This window comes from Colobus angolensis, unplaced genomic scaffold (genome assembly GCF_000951035.1).
Source record: "Colobus angolensis palliatus isolate OR3802 unplaced genomic scaffold, Cang.pa_1.0 Scaffold99, whole genome shotgun sequence".
Taxonomy (NCBI): domain Eukaryota; kingdom Metazoa; phylum Chordata; class Mammalia; order Primates; family Cercopithecidae; genus Colobus; species Colobus angolensis.
Genome location: NW_012123931.1, coordinates 2,548,171 through 2,566,265, shown reverse-complemented (window position 1 = coordinate 2,566,265; position 18,095 = coordinate 2,548,171). Strand labels below are relative to the sequence as shown.

The following is an 18,095-nucleotide window of genomic DNA, read 5'->3' as shown; positions in this document are numbered from 1 at the left end:
CTCCCAAATCACTGGGATTATAGGCCTGAGCCACTGCACCCAGCCAGCAAGGTCCTTTGTTCAAAGAAAATCTTATTCAGAAGCCTAATGTGTAAGAGATCAAGGTGGGCCTTGTTTTGGTTTAAGTGAGGACAGCCTGAGCACTGCAGTCAATTCCTTCACATCTCTCTCATGCAGCCTCCCTGACAGCCACATAGTCCCTTCGAAGACTTCTAATGAACCCACATTTCAGATCTTGTTCATTCATCCCAGCCACTACCTACCTCTCAGCAGCCTGTGACAGAGCAGCCTGGCTTTGTGCTCAGTTACCTCTGCCTGTTCATTTAGTATCCTTCAGCAGCTTTTCTTCCTCCACCCATTACCTAAATGTTGGTGACATCCAAATGTATCTCCTCTCTTGCTTTCCTCATTCTCACTTCAAGGCTCATTGCTTCTGTCTAACTAAGTCCTAAATTGACATCTCCAGACCAGTATCTGCCCTGAACATCAGACTCCAGACTTCCACTGGATGCTGGCCACAGAAAATTTTTTTATTAAAAATTCATTTTTTCACAGAAGAAAATTCATTAAAAGTCAAGAAAGAGCCCCCAGATGAAATGGCTGACTTACTCAGGTGCACATCTGGCCAGTCTTGAGTCTTTAAGACAAACAGCAGCATTAGAGAAGGAGCCAGATTATAATGTGCGGGGAGGGGAGATGGATGTGAGCCTGGAACATATTCCCCTCAATTGTTGAAAGCACTATAGTGTCTCCATCTAACACCCCCAGCCAGGATTCTAGTGGAGTTAGCTATGTCCACCATGTCCTTAGCCTGAAAAATATGGGTATTTAAGACTTCAGCAGGCCACATTTAGCTCAGACAGGAGGATTTTATGACAACCAAGGTGAAGAAGAGTTCTAGATTTTTTTTTCCCCAAGAAAACATCTCCAAGTAAAAGTGCTAGATTTCTATTTGTGGGGAAGACCCCAGTCTTCTCTGTAGCCAATTATGAGCAGTCCAAAACACTTGATAGTCACAAGTGTCGTATAAAGGCAACTACAGGGCAGATACCTCCTAACAGAAAAAGATGGTTCCCAGGCTGCTGGGCACTTCCACTCCTGCCCTTGGTAGGCTCACAGTGGTTTGTGGGTAGTAACCAAGGCCAGAGAGAAATCTAAGGACTCGGTTGGCAGCTCTGGGACCCTTGGTCAGTTCATGCTTTGCCTCTGAGTCACCCTGTAGACCCCACATTAAGAAACAGGGAAACTTTAAAGGCCTATAGGCTGGTCTTGGAGATGACAGGGACCTGACCTGCTTTTCCTCCAATTGGAAGGCCAAGGGGGAAGAGAACTGAGGGAAGCTAGGGGAGTAGCAGCAGCTTGAAAGAGGAGACTCTGAAAACACACTAAAACTGGGGAGGCTGGGTATGGTGGCCCATGCCTGTAATCCTCTCATTTTGGGAGGCCGAGGCCGGAGGATCGCTTGAGGCTGGGAGTTCGAGACCAGCCTGAGCAACACAGTGAGATCCTGTCTCTAGAGGAAAAAAAAAAAAAGCAGAGTTCCTGCTTGAGCCCAGATGTTGAGACTGCAGTGAGCCATGATCATGCCACTATGCTCTAACCTAGGCAACAGAGCGAGACTCTGTCTCTGAAAAAAAAACAAAAAAACAAAAAGTGGGGAGTGCCAGTGGGAGCTGACTCAACCCAAGTAAGGGCCTAATAGCTCCTCTATGGGTGTTTGCACTATCCAACAAAGAACTGGACCCTTACAGTCAGAGGACCCATGGTAGGATCATCTGGTGTAGCCCCTTCTTTTACAGAGGGAACCTAGGACTTAGGTTGGGTTGAGTGGTAAGACCTCAAAACCACCAAAGAGCTGGGTCACTCTAGAGAAGCCTTTCTACTTGGCCAGTGCCTCTTGGCCCAATTCCCTCTAGGTCTCTGATTTATAAAAGTTTTTGTATGTGTGTCTGTCTGTCCCAAGAGACAAGAAGCATCCCTTTCAGGGAAGGAACCAAATTTCCCTAGGGCTGTGATGTTAAATCGTCCATTCTCCCAAGAACAAGTCCTACTCTGTCATTTACCTGCATACTGTCACATGAAGACTGACAAGGGTGGCCTCCCAGGCTGAGGATGCTGGTGCACCCTTCACCACAGGAGTCCCATCCTAGCCAACAAGGATGGGCAAGATGAAGGGAGCAATGGGAAAAAGGACATGGGGATTCTCTCATGTTTGAAAAATTATATAGCATAGGAATGTTAGAGAAAGGTGAAAAAAACAGCAATCAAATCAGAAGCAGAAGCCTGCTTTAGCTCACAGTGTTTTCTTCTTTCCTGAACATTGTCTTTCTTTTTTATTTATTTACTTTTTTTGAGACAGAGTTTCACTCTTGTTGCCCAGGCTAGAGTGCAATGGCACGATCTCAGCTCACTGCAACCTCTGCCTCCTGGATTCAAACAATTCTCCTGTTTCAGCCTCCTGAGTGGCTAGGATTACAGGCACAAGCCACCGTACCCAGGTAATTTTTGTATCTTTAGTAGAGACGGGGTTTCATCATATTGATCAGGCTGGTCTCGAACTCCTGACTTCAGGTGATCTGCCCACCTTGGCCTCCCAAAGTCCTGGGATTACAGGCGTGAGCCACTGCACCCAGACCCTGAACATTTTCTCTTGCTTTGTTCAGTAAGTTTCCTGTATGAGAACCCTGACTTGCCAAATAGATTCTGGGTTGCGTGTCTGCCTTCCCTTTCCCTCCTCCTTTAACACCTAAGACAGGTAGGATCAAACTGGTAAAAGCTACAAACAATGGCAGTGGGAGAAGTTCCTCGAGTTTTATTGAAAATTTAGGAGACATCAATTCATTAACTCTCTACAGAGTCAGAAACATGAACTAAATCTGTGGTTCCCAAACCTGGATCATCCTGTCACTCACTAACAACCTACTGGATGGACCCAGGAATCAGCATTTTATGGAGCTCAAGTGATAGATAACCTCACCAATCTTCAGATATGCAATCAGGAACTCATGCATAACTTTAAATTCACAGGGCAGTTGGGTTACAGCCTCTTCAAATAAATGACAATTTAAAGTTACCTCCTCCAGGCCTTTTATCATTAATCCCATTTCTTACACTTTCCACTAAACCCCCTAACCTCTCTAGTTTCTCAGATTTCCAAGAATCTCTGTTCACTTCTTATGTTTGTGCACTCCCAAGAGAATGGAGGCTCATCTGGAGAAGGAACTAGATTAATCTTCTGCTCTACACTTGAGCTCCTGATTATGGTAAGAAACTCAATAAAAATTTATTGGCAGATCAGAAGATGGATCCTTAGAGGAAGTCTAGTGTAAGAGTTGAAAGAAGGTACTTTGTAGTGAGATGGTCTGGATCCTGGCTGTAGCAAATTAACATTCCTGTCTCTCAATTTTTTTCTTCTGTCAATACCTACCTCAAAAGGTTGTGGAGGGTGAATGAGATGATACCTAGAAATTACTCTAAACAGTGCCTGGAATAGAGTAAGCATCCAGTAAATTGGTTGCTATGACTATTATTAAGAACACCCCAATATTTCCCAGCCACAATTGCCCCAACTGGGCAAGCCATCACCAGCCAACAGGTATGATATGGGGAGTGGTTTTCCATGGACAAAGCTTCTGGTTCCATTCTTTCTACGAGAGAAATGCAAATGACTCAAGATCTTCTCACAAACACCATGTATCCATAGATAGGGAGTTTCCTGGGGAGAATGACAACCCTTTTGGTACTCTGCAGACATGAGGACCTTACATCAGGAGGTCCTAGCTAGGAGAGTCAGTCACCAACCCTGTCGCCCTTCGAGTCTACTACATGAAGCATGGGCACAAGAACAACAACCTGGAACTTGGGAAGAACTATTTATACTCTAAAAGGACAGCTAAACAAACCTCTGTTCTCCAAAGACAAGATCTCCATCTTCCATGCAGTGAGGAGACCACAGGCTTTGTAAGCAGACCAACTTGAGCTCGTTTTAGAGCAAATCACTGTAACCCTCTGGACCTCACTTTCCTCAACTATATAGAAATGAGAAAGGGGTGCACAGGAGAAGGGAGAGAAGATAATACCTCACTGAATTGTTGTGAAGTTTGAATGAAGCAATGAGGAGAAAAGCACCTAGCATAGTGCTTAGCACATCTCAAGCACTGAACTGGTGCTGGTCCCTCTGTCCAGATATAGGGCCATGGCCTACAGACAAGGTGAACTCATAGTGTCAGAACTCTAAGTCTCAGATACTGAAGCCTTGGGTCCCTCCCTGCCTCCCTCATCCCTCCCAGACCAGCTCCTGGACCCCCTCCCTCATGTCCCAGGCTGCTAAATTGATGAAGCTAAAAGGGTTTTGATCATGTCGGTATATTTATATGTAAATACAAAACTGTATCACTGTAAGATATTGAATGTGAACATTACAATTATTTTCTGAATCTGCCTCAGTCCATTGATACTAAATACAAAAATGAAATGATTGTAAAAAATAAGAATATACACATTCAAAGAGCTTATTACAATATAAAATTATTGAGGTCTGATCAGCTGCCAACCTCATCTTCTGTGACAGGGGAAGGTTTAGGAGTTCCTGGGATTTTCTTGGGAATGTGGAGTGCTAAGGACTCTTGATTTATCCCTAGCACATAAGGATGAGTGGGCTGGGAGCAGGCAGGGACAGGTTGGGTGGGTAGGGGACAAACAGTGATTGCAGGGGACCACCTCACTCAGCCAGAGGGTAAAGCTTTTTATTGACACAGAACCCACCCAGTTTGAGGGTCTAGCAGGCTAGCAGGCAGGAAGAGATGGGCATCTCAGTAGACGGCCAAGCTTCATAAAGGAATCATCCAGCAAAAGAAAAAGGGCCCCAGCTCATCCTCCCAGGGAGGCATTTTCTTAGTAGTTTTTTCTCTCTCATACTTGGGCTACGCCTCCTTCCTTCTAAGACTTCGTACCGATTGCATGTGGCTCTGGCTGCTCAGTGAGTTCATCTCTACCCTCCGCCTCCCATCCATGGGATAGTGAAAACAAAGAGAGAGTATGGAATCACAGTGGAGGTCTGTTCCCCAAATTGGCCAAGTAAACGCAGAAAAATCATCAGATAAGGGAAATCCATGCTGAGCTAACCCAGTGTCACCACAAACTAATACATTCTTGGCTCCAACAGGAGGGAGATAAGTCATTACTTAAGGAAGGGGCCCTGTGGTAGGAACATGGAGAAGTGTGTATGTCCTCTTCCACCACTCTGTAGCCTGACAACAGGAGACATGATCACCAACCCAAGCTAGTCCAGGATAAATAGTAGGGTCCAAGAAGCAAGGAGTCCTGAACTGCAACACAGAGCCCCAGGAACTTCTACAAAGGAATATCTGTGTGTATATGTATTTATAGAATACGATCATATTATCACATACAATATATATTATATACACACGTACATATGGACCCATACACATAAGTACACACACGCATACACACAGAATGACAGGACTGGAATACACGCCCTACTTATAAACGTGCTTGGCACTCAGGACGATCTCTAGAATATGTAACTTGGTCAAGCTCTCTGGGGAGAAAGGCAAATGCTCATCAAACCTCCCCATAAAATCCTAGCAAAGGGAAGGAGTGGGAGACAGGAGACCTCCAGAAAGAGAATGGCGGGAGAAAGGAGGAGGGAGGTTCCTTCCCCACTTACCTCGGGGACCCTGGCAAAAATCAATAGCCACAATTTGGTTTTAATAAGGCACAGTTTGATAGCAGGTGCTAGGAATTAAGAACACATTGCTGCTGGCCCTTTCTAGTGGCAATTTCACCACATTTATCTAGCCAAAGGGAAAGGCTGCCTTGTGTGCACACGTGTGCCGGGAGACACAAGAAAGAAGTTGATCCATGGCTTCAGCGTAACCGATGGCAACCTATAGGCTCAGCGGTGTCCAGGGTAGTTTAAGGAAGGCTGGCCAGCAGGTAGGAGGTTCGTGGGAGAGTTACTGACCCTCCACAGCCAGCAGGTTTTGGCCAGAGGATACCATGCCCTCCTTCTCTGCGAACTCCAGGATGGCCTTGTAGCAAAAATAGTACTGCTCAGGGGTCTGGATGCTGAAGGCCCTCTGGGTCCTCATGCGTGACACCGTCTGGAACACATTAAGGGTGCCAAGCTCCTCCAGCTGTGCCAGGCAGATGTCCAGGGAGCAGAAGGTACCTGAAGAAGGAAGGAAGTGATCACATCTGGTTTACCTCTCCTCTCTTCCTCCCTCTACCAAATAACCCAGGGAGAACTGAATGAATGAATTCAAAGGCAAAGCACCTCTTGGCAGAAGGCCAGGTGGCCTTAGGCCTGAAAGGACTGGAGGGGAGGTCACAGGCAGTGTTGGAGGCCAGAGAAATGAGAAGGCCTCTTACCTCTCAGGACATACACTGGGGTAACAGGAAGTGGAAACGGGAAGGTGACATAGGGGAACTTCCTGCTTCAATCCCAGACAGACAGACTGACAGCACTCCCACACCTAATTTCCAGAGTCCACAAGTTTTTCAGAGGCCTAACACAAACCTATTCCCAACTTTCTCCCAAAGGACCTTTGAACTAGAAAGGCCAACATTTTCTACCATGTACATGCCCTTAAGACAAAAGCTGCTAACTGGCTCCAGAATGGACAATACAGCACAGGGAGGGGAGTCCCTCCAGGGAGGGCTGTATGGGAAGGAAGCAGCAGACCAGCTGAGCTCCTTGGGATACCTGCAGTGCTAACAGGTGACACGGTCAGCATTATGATGGGGTATATAAAACATCAACCCCTAGAGGACTTGGCTTGTGAAATATATATTCTGGCCATCAGTTGGTCCACCAAAAGGACATTAGAAGAGGGATTTTTCACAGCAATTCACCACCAAGGGAGCAAGTGAGTTCCTTCTCCAATCACAGATGTGGGCTAACAGCTTTGTTTTTCCTCCTCCACCCCTACTGCCTCTGCAGACACCAAGAGCTGCATTAGGTGCATTACCTGTCCTGCCAATGCCTGCACTGCAATGGACCACAATGGGTGGCTCAGAGCACTGCCCTTTGGAGTGTGCTCCCATGTTGCTCACAGCCAGGCTCTGCTGGTTTCTGACCACTCTCAAGAAGTCAATGAGGGAAGCTGCTGAGGAAGGGACACCATAGTCTGGCCAGCTCAAGAACTGGAAGTGGGTCACCTGGCGTTTCTGCCGTTCCTTAGATGAGAAAAGAAGTAAACGTTAACGAGGTTATTTCTGCCTGTCCCTAGCTACCACTGGCTTTTCCAGATTCTCAACACCCTGGTTATCCCTACCACCAAGGCTCCTATCTACCACTGTCAACTTTTCCCATAACTGCTTCTTTACTACAAACCCAAAGGAAGGGTTGGTTAATTGTTTGGAAAAGGCAGAATTCCTATACTGTAAGATCCCGAATTTTTTTTTTTGAGACAGGATCTCACTCTGTCGCCCAGGCTGGAGTACAGTGGCATGATCAAACTTACTGCTGCCTTGACCTCACAGGTGTGTGCCACCATGATCAGCTAATTTTTTCTATGTTTTGTAGAGACGGGATCTCACTGTGTTGCCTAGATTGTCTTGAACTCCTGGGCTCAAGTGATCCTTCCGCCTCTGCCTCCCAGAGCCCTGGGATTATAGGCATAAGCCATTGCACCCAGACCCAGATTTCTTTTCTTTTTTTTTTTTGTTTGAGACGGTCTCTCACTATCGCCCAGGCTGGAGTGCAGTGGTGAGGTCTCTGCTCACTTCAACCTCTGCATTGTGAGTTCAAGCGATTCTCCTGCCTCCCAGCTAATTTTTTCTATTTTTCAGTAGAGACAGGGTTTCACTACGTTGGCCAGGCTGGTCTTGAACTCCTGACCTTGTGATCCGCCCGCCTCAGCCTCCCAAAGTGCTGGGATTACAGGCTTGAGCCACCGTGCCCGGCCTTACCCAGCCCCAGATATCTAAAATTATAAGCTTTACTCCTATTTAATGTTCCTATTGTGCTGCAGTAATATGGCTATATTGGCTGTGAGTTAAATATCCTCATCCTGTCCCTAGAAAAACAGAAGCAACTCATAACCTCCCTGGTAGCCTATCTATTCCCTCTGGAAATTTTCATTACAGTAAGTATTCTCCCCCTGTTTCAACAAGGTGAGAAAAAAGAAACCTGGATTTACCTCTGTGTTGTGAATTTCTAGCGTTGTTTTCTTATAATGATTCATGTTCTCCACGCCTAGATTGGTCACTGTGAGGAAGCCAAATCGGATCCGAGAGTCTTTTTCTAAAGGCCAGTACTGGCCACACTTTCTCCTGCCGCCTTCTTCAAAGCTGAAGACACACAGAGCAAGGTAAGCCTTCCATCCTTCCTCTCCACAGCAGTAACCTGGCTTCCACAAAGACCTGATATACCCCCAGGCAGCAATATCATCTGTTGCATTGCTTCTAACTTACACCATTTATTCTCAGCAGAAAGGAAAGGAAACCTCTTCATTCTAAACAAATGTACTCACAGCTAAGGTTTTTGCATGTACTCATATAGCAGACAGTTACTGAGCACTTACTACAGCATTTGGTCTTTTTCCTAATATGCAATAGTACTTCTCATATATGTGGGATAAATACTGGGTGAACAGAGAAAAAAACAGTATAGTAGCTGGGGGTAGTGGCGCATGCCTGTAACCCCAGCTACTTGGGAGGCTTAGGTAGGAGAATCATCTAAGACCAGGAGTTTGAGACCAGCCTGGGCAACATGGTGAGACTCCATCTCAAAAAAAAAAGAAAAAGAAAAAAAAAAACAGTAGAGAAAATATGATAGATCAGAGAGAACTCTCTGGCCTATACCTCAGCCACTGCTTATTGTCTTCCCCAATAAGAGATGTTGGATAATAAGAGAACTGATAAACACACATCTCCTGGAATGTTAGCAGAAGGTTTGTGTAAAGGCCTGAAGTCCCAGCCCAGGTAACACGGAAACCCTGTCTCTACTAAAAACACAAAAACTAGCCAGGCATGGTGGTGGGTACCTGTAGTCCCAGCTACTTAGGAGGCTGAGGCAGGAGGATTGCTTGAATCCAGGAGGTTGAGACTGCAGTGAGCTGAGATGGCACCACTGCACTCCAGCCTAGATGACAAAGCGAGACTCTTGTCTCAAAAAAAAAAAAAAAAAAAAAAAAAAAAGGCTTAGGCTGGGCACAGTGACTTGTGCCTGCTGTAATCCCAGCACTTTAGGAGACGGAGGTGGCAGATCTCCTGAGGTCAGGAGTTCGAGACCAGCCTGGCCAATATGGTGAAACCCCATCTCTACTAAAAATACAAAAATTAGCCAGGCATGGTGGTGGGCACCTGTAATCCCAGCTACTTCGGAATTCTTCTGCTGAGGCAGAAGAATCGCTCAAACCTGGTAGGCAGAGGTTGCAGTGAGCTGAGGTCGCACCACTGAACTCCAGCCTGCACAACAGAGTGAGACTCTGTCTCAAAGAAGAAAAAAAAAAAGCCTAAATCTACCTCGCCACCCTACAGTGCCCCCAAGGTATTCCAAGGTAGAACTTCTCTACCACTACCTCCTCTCTAAATAAGAGGTGGTTATAACAGTGCTAAGGAAGGAAATTGAACATTCTTTTTTTTCCTTCCTCATCTGAAATAGGTTATTCCTGAAATTTGCCAGATTTGTAGACCAAACTTTCAAAAATATTCCTTTCATTAAAACCTTCCTGGCTGGGCGCGGTGGCTCACACTTACAATCCCAGCACTTTGGGAGGCTGAGGTGACGGACGGATCATGAGGTCAGGAGCTCAAGACCAGCCTGACCAACATGGTAAAACCCCATCTCTACTAAAAATACAAAAATTAGCTGGGCATGGTGGCACGTGCCTATAATCTCAGCTACTCAGGAGAATCACTTGAACCCGGGAGGCGTGGGTTGCGGTGAGCTGAGATAGAGCCATTGTACTCCCGCCTGGGTGACAGAGCGAGATACCGTCTCCAAAAAAAAAAAAAAATTAGCTGGGCGTGGTGGCACATCCTAGCTACTCAGGAGGCTGAGGCAGGAGAATTGCTCGAACCTGGGAGACGGAGGTTACAGTGAGCCAAGATCACGCCACTGCACTCCAGCCTGGCGACAGAGTGAGACTCCATCTCAAAAGAAAAAAAAAAAAGTAGCAACAAATGGAGAGCAAAGGTGATCTGGTAATTCGGTAGTCAGGAAGAGAGCACCCCTCTGAAAATAGGGAACACATTAAAGAATTGTCCCATGTTTCCCAGAACTTCCTTTAGTGGGTAAGGCCAGGACCTCAAAATAGGGTATAACTGGCACAGGGTTGCCAGAGCCAAGGATTAAAGCTTTAATAAGTTAGATCTATTCATCTCCACAATACCCGGGTTGTGGATTAGCTAAGAGATATCTCAAAATCTTTGCCATGGCTTTCCTAATCCTCAAAAAAATTTTTTTTTTAAATTGAGACATAGTCTCACTCTGTAGCCCAGGCTGGAGTGCAATGGCATGATGTCAGCTCACTGCAACCTCTGCCTCTTGGGTTCAAGTGATTCTCCTGCCTCAGCCTCCCGAGTAGCTGGGACTACAGGCGCCCGCCACCTCGCCCGGCTAGTTTTTTTGTATTTTTTAGTAGAGACAGGGTTTCACTGGGTTACCCAGGATGGTCTCGATCTCCTGACCTTGTGATCCGCCCGTCTTGGCCTCCCAAAGTGCTGGGATTACAGGCTTGAGCCACCACGCCTGGCCTTTTTGTACTTTTAATAGAGATGGGGTTTCACCAGGCTGGCCAGGCTGGTCTGGAACTCCTGACCTCATGATCCGCCTGCCTCGGCCTCCCTAAGTGCTGGGATTACAGGCGTGAGCCACTGCGCCAGGCTGGCCCACATTATTTCTAAAAGCTAAACTTCCCTCTTCAATCACCTATGCTTAGGGACAGAGTGGAGGTGGAGACCAGTGGAAAAAAGGGATTAACTCACCGGGTGGTCATGACAATCACCAAGACTTTTTGCTCCCATACCATGAGCCAGAAATCACGATAGGTATTCTCCAAAGGACCTGTAATAAAAGTAGAAGACAAGAAACATTACTCTGGGAAACACTTTTTTTCCTTTGTAGGCTCTTCTGTTTTACTCCCCAATGGTAACTCCAAACCATAGATGTTAGCTCCCTGCTCATCTTTTCACATCCCTGCTATTCAGTGTGGTCCGTGGACAAATCACACCAGCATCGTATGGGAGAGTGTAAGAAACATGAATCTGCATGTTAACAAGATCCCCAGGTGAGTCATAGGTAGGTTTGGGAAGCACTGCTACATACCCTCTCAGAGCCTTAATCATCAGAACTTCAGCCATCACATCCAGGCCAACAGTGTCAACGGTGTATGAGTCTCTAGCTGTTTTCATCTCACCTAAGCTTCAGTTTTATAATCACAGATTGCTTACTAAAACCATTAACCTTCTGTTTCCCATCATCTCAGATCCATTATGTCTGCAACTAAGTCTCTTCCTTCAAAATTAGCTTTATCTTAGCCAGGTGCAGTGGCTCATGCCTATAATTCCAGCCCTCTGGGAGGCCAAGGCAGGCAGGTTGCCTGAGGAGGCCAAGGCAGGCAGGTTGCCTGAGCTCAGGAGTTCGAGATCAGCCTGGCAACATGGTAAAACCCTGTCTCTATGGAAAATACAAAAATTAGCCGAGTGTGCTGCCACATGCCTGTAGTCCCAGGTACTTTGGAGGCTGAGGCACAAGAATTGCTTGACCCCAGGAGGTGGAGGTTGCAGTGAGCCAAGATCACACCACTGCACTCCAGCCTGGGCAGTAGAATGAGACTTCGTCTCAAAAAAGAGAAAAATTAGCTTTATCTTGCAACTTTCTTATCTCTGTTAACAATACTAGCATTCTTAAATCATTCAGTCTTAAAAAGTTGAAGTCAACACTGACTTACCCATTTCCTTCATCTCCCAGAAGCAGTCAGTCACCAAATCCTAGAGATTTTTTACCTTTGAAATGTTTTTGCTTTTTATTCTTTTGCCCTCCATCTTCTCCCCATCCTGCTCCTCCTGCTCAATTTCACTGACACAAAGACCACATCATCTTCTGTCTAAGTTACTGTAACACTATTCAGTCTACTTTTCTGAATAGGCCTTTTTCTGTTCCAGTCTACTCTGGGAAACCCCACCAGTTTAATCTTTCTTAAAAGTTTCTTCATCAGAACATAGACATACCATGCTCACTTTGGTCTCTATTCTTTTGCTCAAGCTGTCTCCATTACCTCCAATGCTATTCATTTTCTACCCATTTTCAAGTGCCGCCTCTTCCTTGAAGCTTTCTCTGACCACCTCATTCCTTGTGAAGCTTCTTCTCTTTTACTTTGATGGCATAGCTGGTTAACCATTTAATTTATATACTCTTCCATCCATTATTTTACTTTGTGGGAACTAATGATATCTCAGTAAACATTGTCCTAAGGACAAGGGATTACAGGCATGAGCCACTGTGCCTGGCCAGATTCTCCTTTTTTAGTTAGAACCTGCATAGGGCTGAGCACTCAGCAGTAACTTTGAAGATACTTGTGAACTACCAACTCCACTTTGATCAAGACAGTAACCGGCCGGGCGCAGGGCTCACACCTATAATCCCAACACTTTGGGAGGCCAAGGCAGGCGGATCACTTGAGGTCAGGAGTCCGAGACCAGCCTGGCCAACATGGTAAAACCCAATCTCTACTAAAAATACAAAAATTAGCTGGGCATGATGGCGGGTGCCTGTAATCCCAGCTACTTGGGAGCCTGAGTTAGGAGAATTGCTTAAACCCGGGAGGTGGAGGTTGCATTGAGCCTAGATCGCACCGTTGAACTCCAGCCTGGGTGACAGCAAGACTCCATCTCAAGGAAAAAAAAAAGTAACAACTCAAGATAATTCCTTATACTTTCCGGGTGTTTCCTCCCTCTCTGCTTTCAGGAAAGCAGGGCAGTACTAATGGTTAATTTTGGCCTAGAAGTCTGCTGGTTCTACTACCATTATTGCTAAGTCTTTTAGCAAGCACTAACATGATACTGGAATGCCCTCTCTGCAGAAGTGGATGATGTCAAAAGCATGTGAGGTCTTAGAAATATGCTAAATATCCAATAAGAGAGGATTAATTAAATTATGGCATGTCAAGTGGGGTGCAATGGCGCACACCTGTAATCCCAGCCCTTTGGAAGGATGAGGTAGGCAGATCACTTGAGCCCAGGAGTTTGAGACCAACCTGGGCAACATTGTGAAACCCTATCCCTACAAAAAATACAAAAATTAGACAGGTGTAGTAGCACATGCCTGTAGTCCCAACTGCTCAGGAGACTGAGGTGAGAGGATCACCTGTGCCTGGAGAGACCGAGGCTACATTGAGTCATGATCGTGAACCATAATCATACCACTCTGTCACCCAGCCTAGGTGACAGAGTGAGACCCTGTCTCAAAAATAAATAAATAATAGTATACCCATAATTTATACAGTCTATAAAGCTGATGTTGTAAGAGCTGTATTTTTTGCTATGGAAAGGTATTCACAGATACCATTAAATGAAATAAGAGATGTGTATAGAAAGAGCATATTTGGTTAAATTAAAAGTTTAGTTTTTTTTTTTTTTGAGACCGAGTATCACTCTGTCACCCAGGCTGGAGTTCAGTGGCGTGATCTCAGCTCACTGCAACCTCTGCCTCCCGGGTTCAAGCGATTCTCCTCCCTCAGTCTCCCAAGCAGCTAGGACTATAGGCGCCCACCACCACACCCGGCTAATTTTAGTATGGACTGGGTTTCACCGTGTTAGCCAGGCTGGTCTCGAACTCCTGACCTTGAACTCCTGACCTCAGGTGATCCACCTGCCTTGGCCTCCCAAAGTGTGGGAATTACAGGCTTAAGCCACCATGCCTGGCCTTTGTTTTTTTTTTTTTTTGAGACGGAGTCTCGCTCTGTCGCCCAGGCTGGAGTACAGTGGCCGGATCTCAGCTCACTGCAAGCTCTGCCTCCTGTCTCCTGCCTCAGCCTCCGAGTAGCTGGGACTACAGGCGCCTGCCACCTCGCCCGGCTAGTTTTTTGTATTTTTTAGTAGAGACGGGGTTTCACTGTGTTAGCCAGGATGGTCTCGATCTCCTGACCTCATGATCCGCCCGTCTTGGCCTCCCAAAGTCCTGGGATTACAGGCTTGAGCCACTGCGCCCGGCCTATTTTTTTTTTTTTTTTTAAGACAGAGTCTCACTCTGTTGCCCAGGCTGGAGTGCGGTGGCACGATTTCGGCTCACTGCAACCTCCACCTCCTGGCTTCCAGCGATTCTTGTGCCTCAGCCTCCCAAGTAGCTGGGATTACAGGCGCATACCACCATGCCTGGCTAACTTTTGTATTTTTAGTAGAGACAAGGTTTCACCATGTTAGCCAGGCTGGTCACAAACTCTTGACCTCAGGTGATTCACCCACCTCGGCCTCCCAAAGTGCTGGGATTACAGGCTTGAGCTGCTGCGCCCAGCCTGGTTAAGTATTTTGTATGCCTATATCTGCATGTATGCATAGATAAAGGTCTAGGAGGAGATGCTGTAAAATGTTAACATTATCTCTGGGTCCTAGGGTTATGAGGGATTATTTTTGTTTTCTAAATATTCCACAATGGACATCTAGTATACACATCAAGAAGACAGTAAGGACACCTTTTCCACATCTCTGACCCTCAGCCTCATCCACATCCTACTCTCCTGCACCACAGCAACTCTCATATACTTCATTTTCCACATTCAGACAACTGGCAGAATTGGAGTACTGAGCACTCAGAGCACATGGTAATTCAGTTACCAGACTCAGACTGGGCAAACTTCTCACAGGCTCAAGAGAGATACTTAGAAGGGAAAGTTGTACTTCCCAGCTTAGACCCTTTAACAGTAGACTTCTCTCAAGAAATAAAGTCAGCAGTTTATACTGACATAGGTGAAACAATCCACTGACTTGGCTTGTAAAAACTTCTGAATCAAGCAAACATGGGTTCAAACCCTGGTTCTGCCACTTACTAGCTGCATGGTCCAAGGTAATGTCAACTTTTGGGTTTCAGTTTGCTCATCTATAAATTAATAAACTTCCCTTGCAGAGTCTCTATAATAATTAGATAGCATTTATGCATCTCATATATAATAGGTCTTCTCAATAGATGACATCATTAGTAGAAATATAGGCCGGGCGCAGGGGCTGATGCCTGTAATCCCAGCACTTTGGGAAGCTGAGGTAGGCAGATCACTTCAGGCCGGGAGTTCAAGACCAGCCAAGGCAACATGGCGAAACCCTGGTTCTACCAAAAATACAAAAATTAGCTGGGCATGGTGACAGGTGCCTGTAATCCCAGCTACTCGGGAGGCTGAGGCAGGAGAATCATTTGAGCCCTGGAAGTGGAAGGTGCAGTGAGCCAAGATCACGTCACTGCACTGCAGCCTGGGCGACAGAGCAAAACTCCATCTCAAAAAATTAATTAATTAAAAATAAAGAAGTTGCAGACATTATGATATTTTATGCCCAAATACTTGAGCATTTATTAGGAAAACAAGGACATCTTCCTAAACAAGAATACCATTATCACCTTAAGCATATATTAAACATGGATATAATGTTGGCTAACACAAAGTGTCCAATTGTCTCAATAGTTTGTCTTCAATAGTTTTTTTCTCCCAATTGAGGTTCTAATCACAGATCCTCTTATTTTTTTTCTTTTTGAGATGGAGTTTCGCTCTTGTTGCCCAGGCTGGAGTGCAATGGCACAATCTCAGCTCACTGCAACCTCCGTCTCCTGGGTTCAAGCGATTCTCCTGCTTCGGCCTCCCAAGTAGCTGGGATTACAGGCATGTGCCACCACGCCCGGCTAATTTTGTATTTTTAGTAGAAATGTGGTTTCTCTATGTTGGTCAGGCTGGTCTCGAACTACTGACCTCGGGTGATCCACCTGCCCCGGCCTCCCAAAGTGCTGGAATTACAGGTGTGAGCCATTGCACCCAGTCCTTTTATTTATTTATTTATTTTTGAGGCAGGATCTCGCTGTGTCAGCCAGGCTGGAGTACAGTGGTGCAATCTCGGCTCACAGCAACCTCTGCTTCGTGGGCTCAAGTGATACTCCTACCTCAGCCTCCCAAAGTACTGGGGTTACAGGTGTGAGCCACTGTGCCTGGCCATGGTTCTCTTTAGTCTCCCTTTAATCTAGAACAGTTCTCTGCCTTTTTGTTTTTTATGGCATTAACTTTGGAGAGTCTGAGCCAGTTTTCTTATAGTATGTCACACAATCTGGAGTGTTTCCCATAACTAGATTCAGATTTTAAAACTGGCAATACACAATGCAGGTGATATTTATTTCTCCATTTATCATATCAGGAGGTATACATGATGTCCCTTTGTCCTTTAGTGGTGATACTAAGTTTGATCACTTGATTAAGGAAGTATCCACCATATCTAGCTCTGCAGTGGTCAAAGGGCCTTACGCCCATTGATGGTCTGTTGTCTTTCTGTGTTATGATTTCCTCCTACCATCTTTGAAAGTGACATGATATTCTTGAGATGGAGAGGCCAGGTCAGGAAGAGTACTAGGATCATAGGAACATTTGTAGAAACTCCATCTGAAATCCTCCTAGAGGCCGGGCATGGTGGCTTATGCCTATAATCCCAACACTTTCGGAGGCCAAGGTGGGCAGATCACGAGGTCAGGAATTCGAGACCAGCCTGTCCAACATGGTGAAACCCAGTCTCTACTAAAAATACAACAATTAGCCAGGCGTGGTGGCACACACCTTTAGTCCCAGCTACTCAGGAGGCTGAGGAAGGAGAATCACTTGAACTCAGGAGGTGGAGGTTGCAGTGAGCTGAGGTGGTGCCACTGCACTCTAGCCTGGGTGACAGAGCGAGACTCCGTCTCAAAAGAGAGAGAAAAAAAATGAGAAATCCTCCTAGAGCTCAGTTTTCACTGTCAGACTTACTAGCACATACTATCTATGTCAGAACATTTATTGGAGTGCGCTGTGCTGGTATACGAACCAGCCTAGGCCTATTAGGACAGCAATACTCATTTCTAGATTGGACTCAATCTCTGGGGTGTCCGCTATTCTTGGTCTCTTACTAGAGAGGAAGAGCATGAAGCGCTCACTGGCTGATGAATTCTGATACCCTAAAGACCCTTGCCAATATTAAGAAATAGCCCCAAAACTTGCAGGCCATAGTGTTATGTGTTTAAATCTCCAGTTTATCTCTATGTGGTGAGTTTCCAGGCATACCTAGTACAGAAACCCCAGACTTCTTATCTGCTTTTCTCAACCACCACCAATCTTTATAAAAGGCCAGGATCTAGTGGCCAAAACCTCCACTCAAGTTACCATTCATTTAAAAATTATGCTATCATTTGGCACAAGGAATCATAAGTAGATGGCACAAAATCAACATGGGAGGGATGGACCAGCTTACCTTGTGTGCCAATGTAAGCATTCTTCTGCTTGTAGCCATCCATGAAGCTGGCATTGATGTAATCTGTCTAATGATAAAAAAGGAGACATCACTATAGCTACACAGAATATACCATTTGGGTCATAAAATGATGTACTCAGTAAATAAAACCCAAGGTGTGAATATTCTCTTCTTGTTGAGCAGAAAATGAGCAGTGAAATGGCCAGCTCAAACCCTCAGTTCAATAAATGGTGCTGGGACAAGTAGATATCTACATGCAGAGAAATCAAGCTGACTCCTTCCTCATACCATACACAAAAACTGACACAAAATGGATCAAAGACCAAATGTAAGGGATTAAAACTATTAAAACTCTCAGAATAAAATGTAAGGTAAGAGCAAATCTTTGTGACCTTGGTTTAGGCAAAGTCTTCACAGATATGACACCAAAGGCATAAGTGATAATAGAAAAGAGATAAACTATATTAAAATTAAAAACTTATGCCAGGCACGGTGGCTCACGCCTGTAATCCCAGCACTTTGGGAGGCCGAGGAGGGCGGATCATGAGGTCAGGAGATCGGGACCGTCCTGGCTAACACAGTGAAACCCCATCTCTACTAAAAATACAAAAAAAAAAGCCGGGCGTGGTGGCAGGCGCCTGTAGTCCCAGCTACTC

The 18,095-nt window shown here is 45.6% G+C and overlaps 1 protein-coding gene across 1 annotated transcript in view; it reads right to left on the bottom strand.

Moving 5' to 3' along the window:
* Positions 1–4,349: 4,349 nt before the first annotated feature.
* PTPN9 (protein tyrosine phosphatase, non-receptor type 9) overlaps positions 4,350–18,095 on the bottom strand; it is a 76,442-nt gene continuing 62,696 nt past the window's right edge. Inside the window, exons 10-14 of the mRNA XM_011933009.1 lie at positions 17,440–17,506; positions 10,960–11,038; positions 8,169–8,319; positions 6,996–7,203; positions 4,350–6,196 (exon numbers count right to left, since the gene is read on the bottom strand). Of these exons, the coding sequence (XP_011788399.1) occupies positions 5,982–6,196; positions 6,996–7,203; positions 8,169–8,319; positions 10,960–11,038; positions 17,440–17,506 (720 nt within the window). The 3' untranslated portion in view covers positions 4,350–5,981. The remainder of the gene's footprint in view (positions 6,197–6,995; positions 7,204–8,168; positions 8,320–10,959; positions 11,039–17,439; positions 17,507–18,095) is intronic.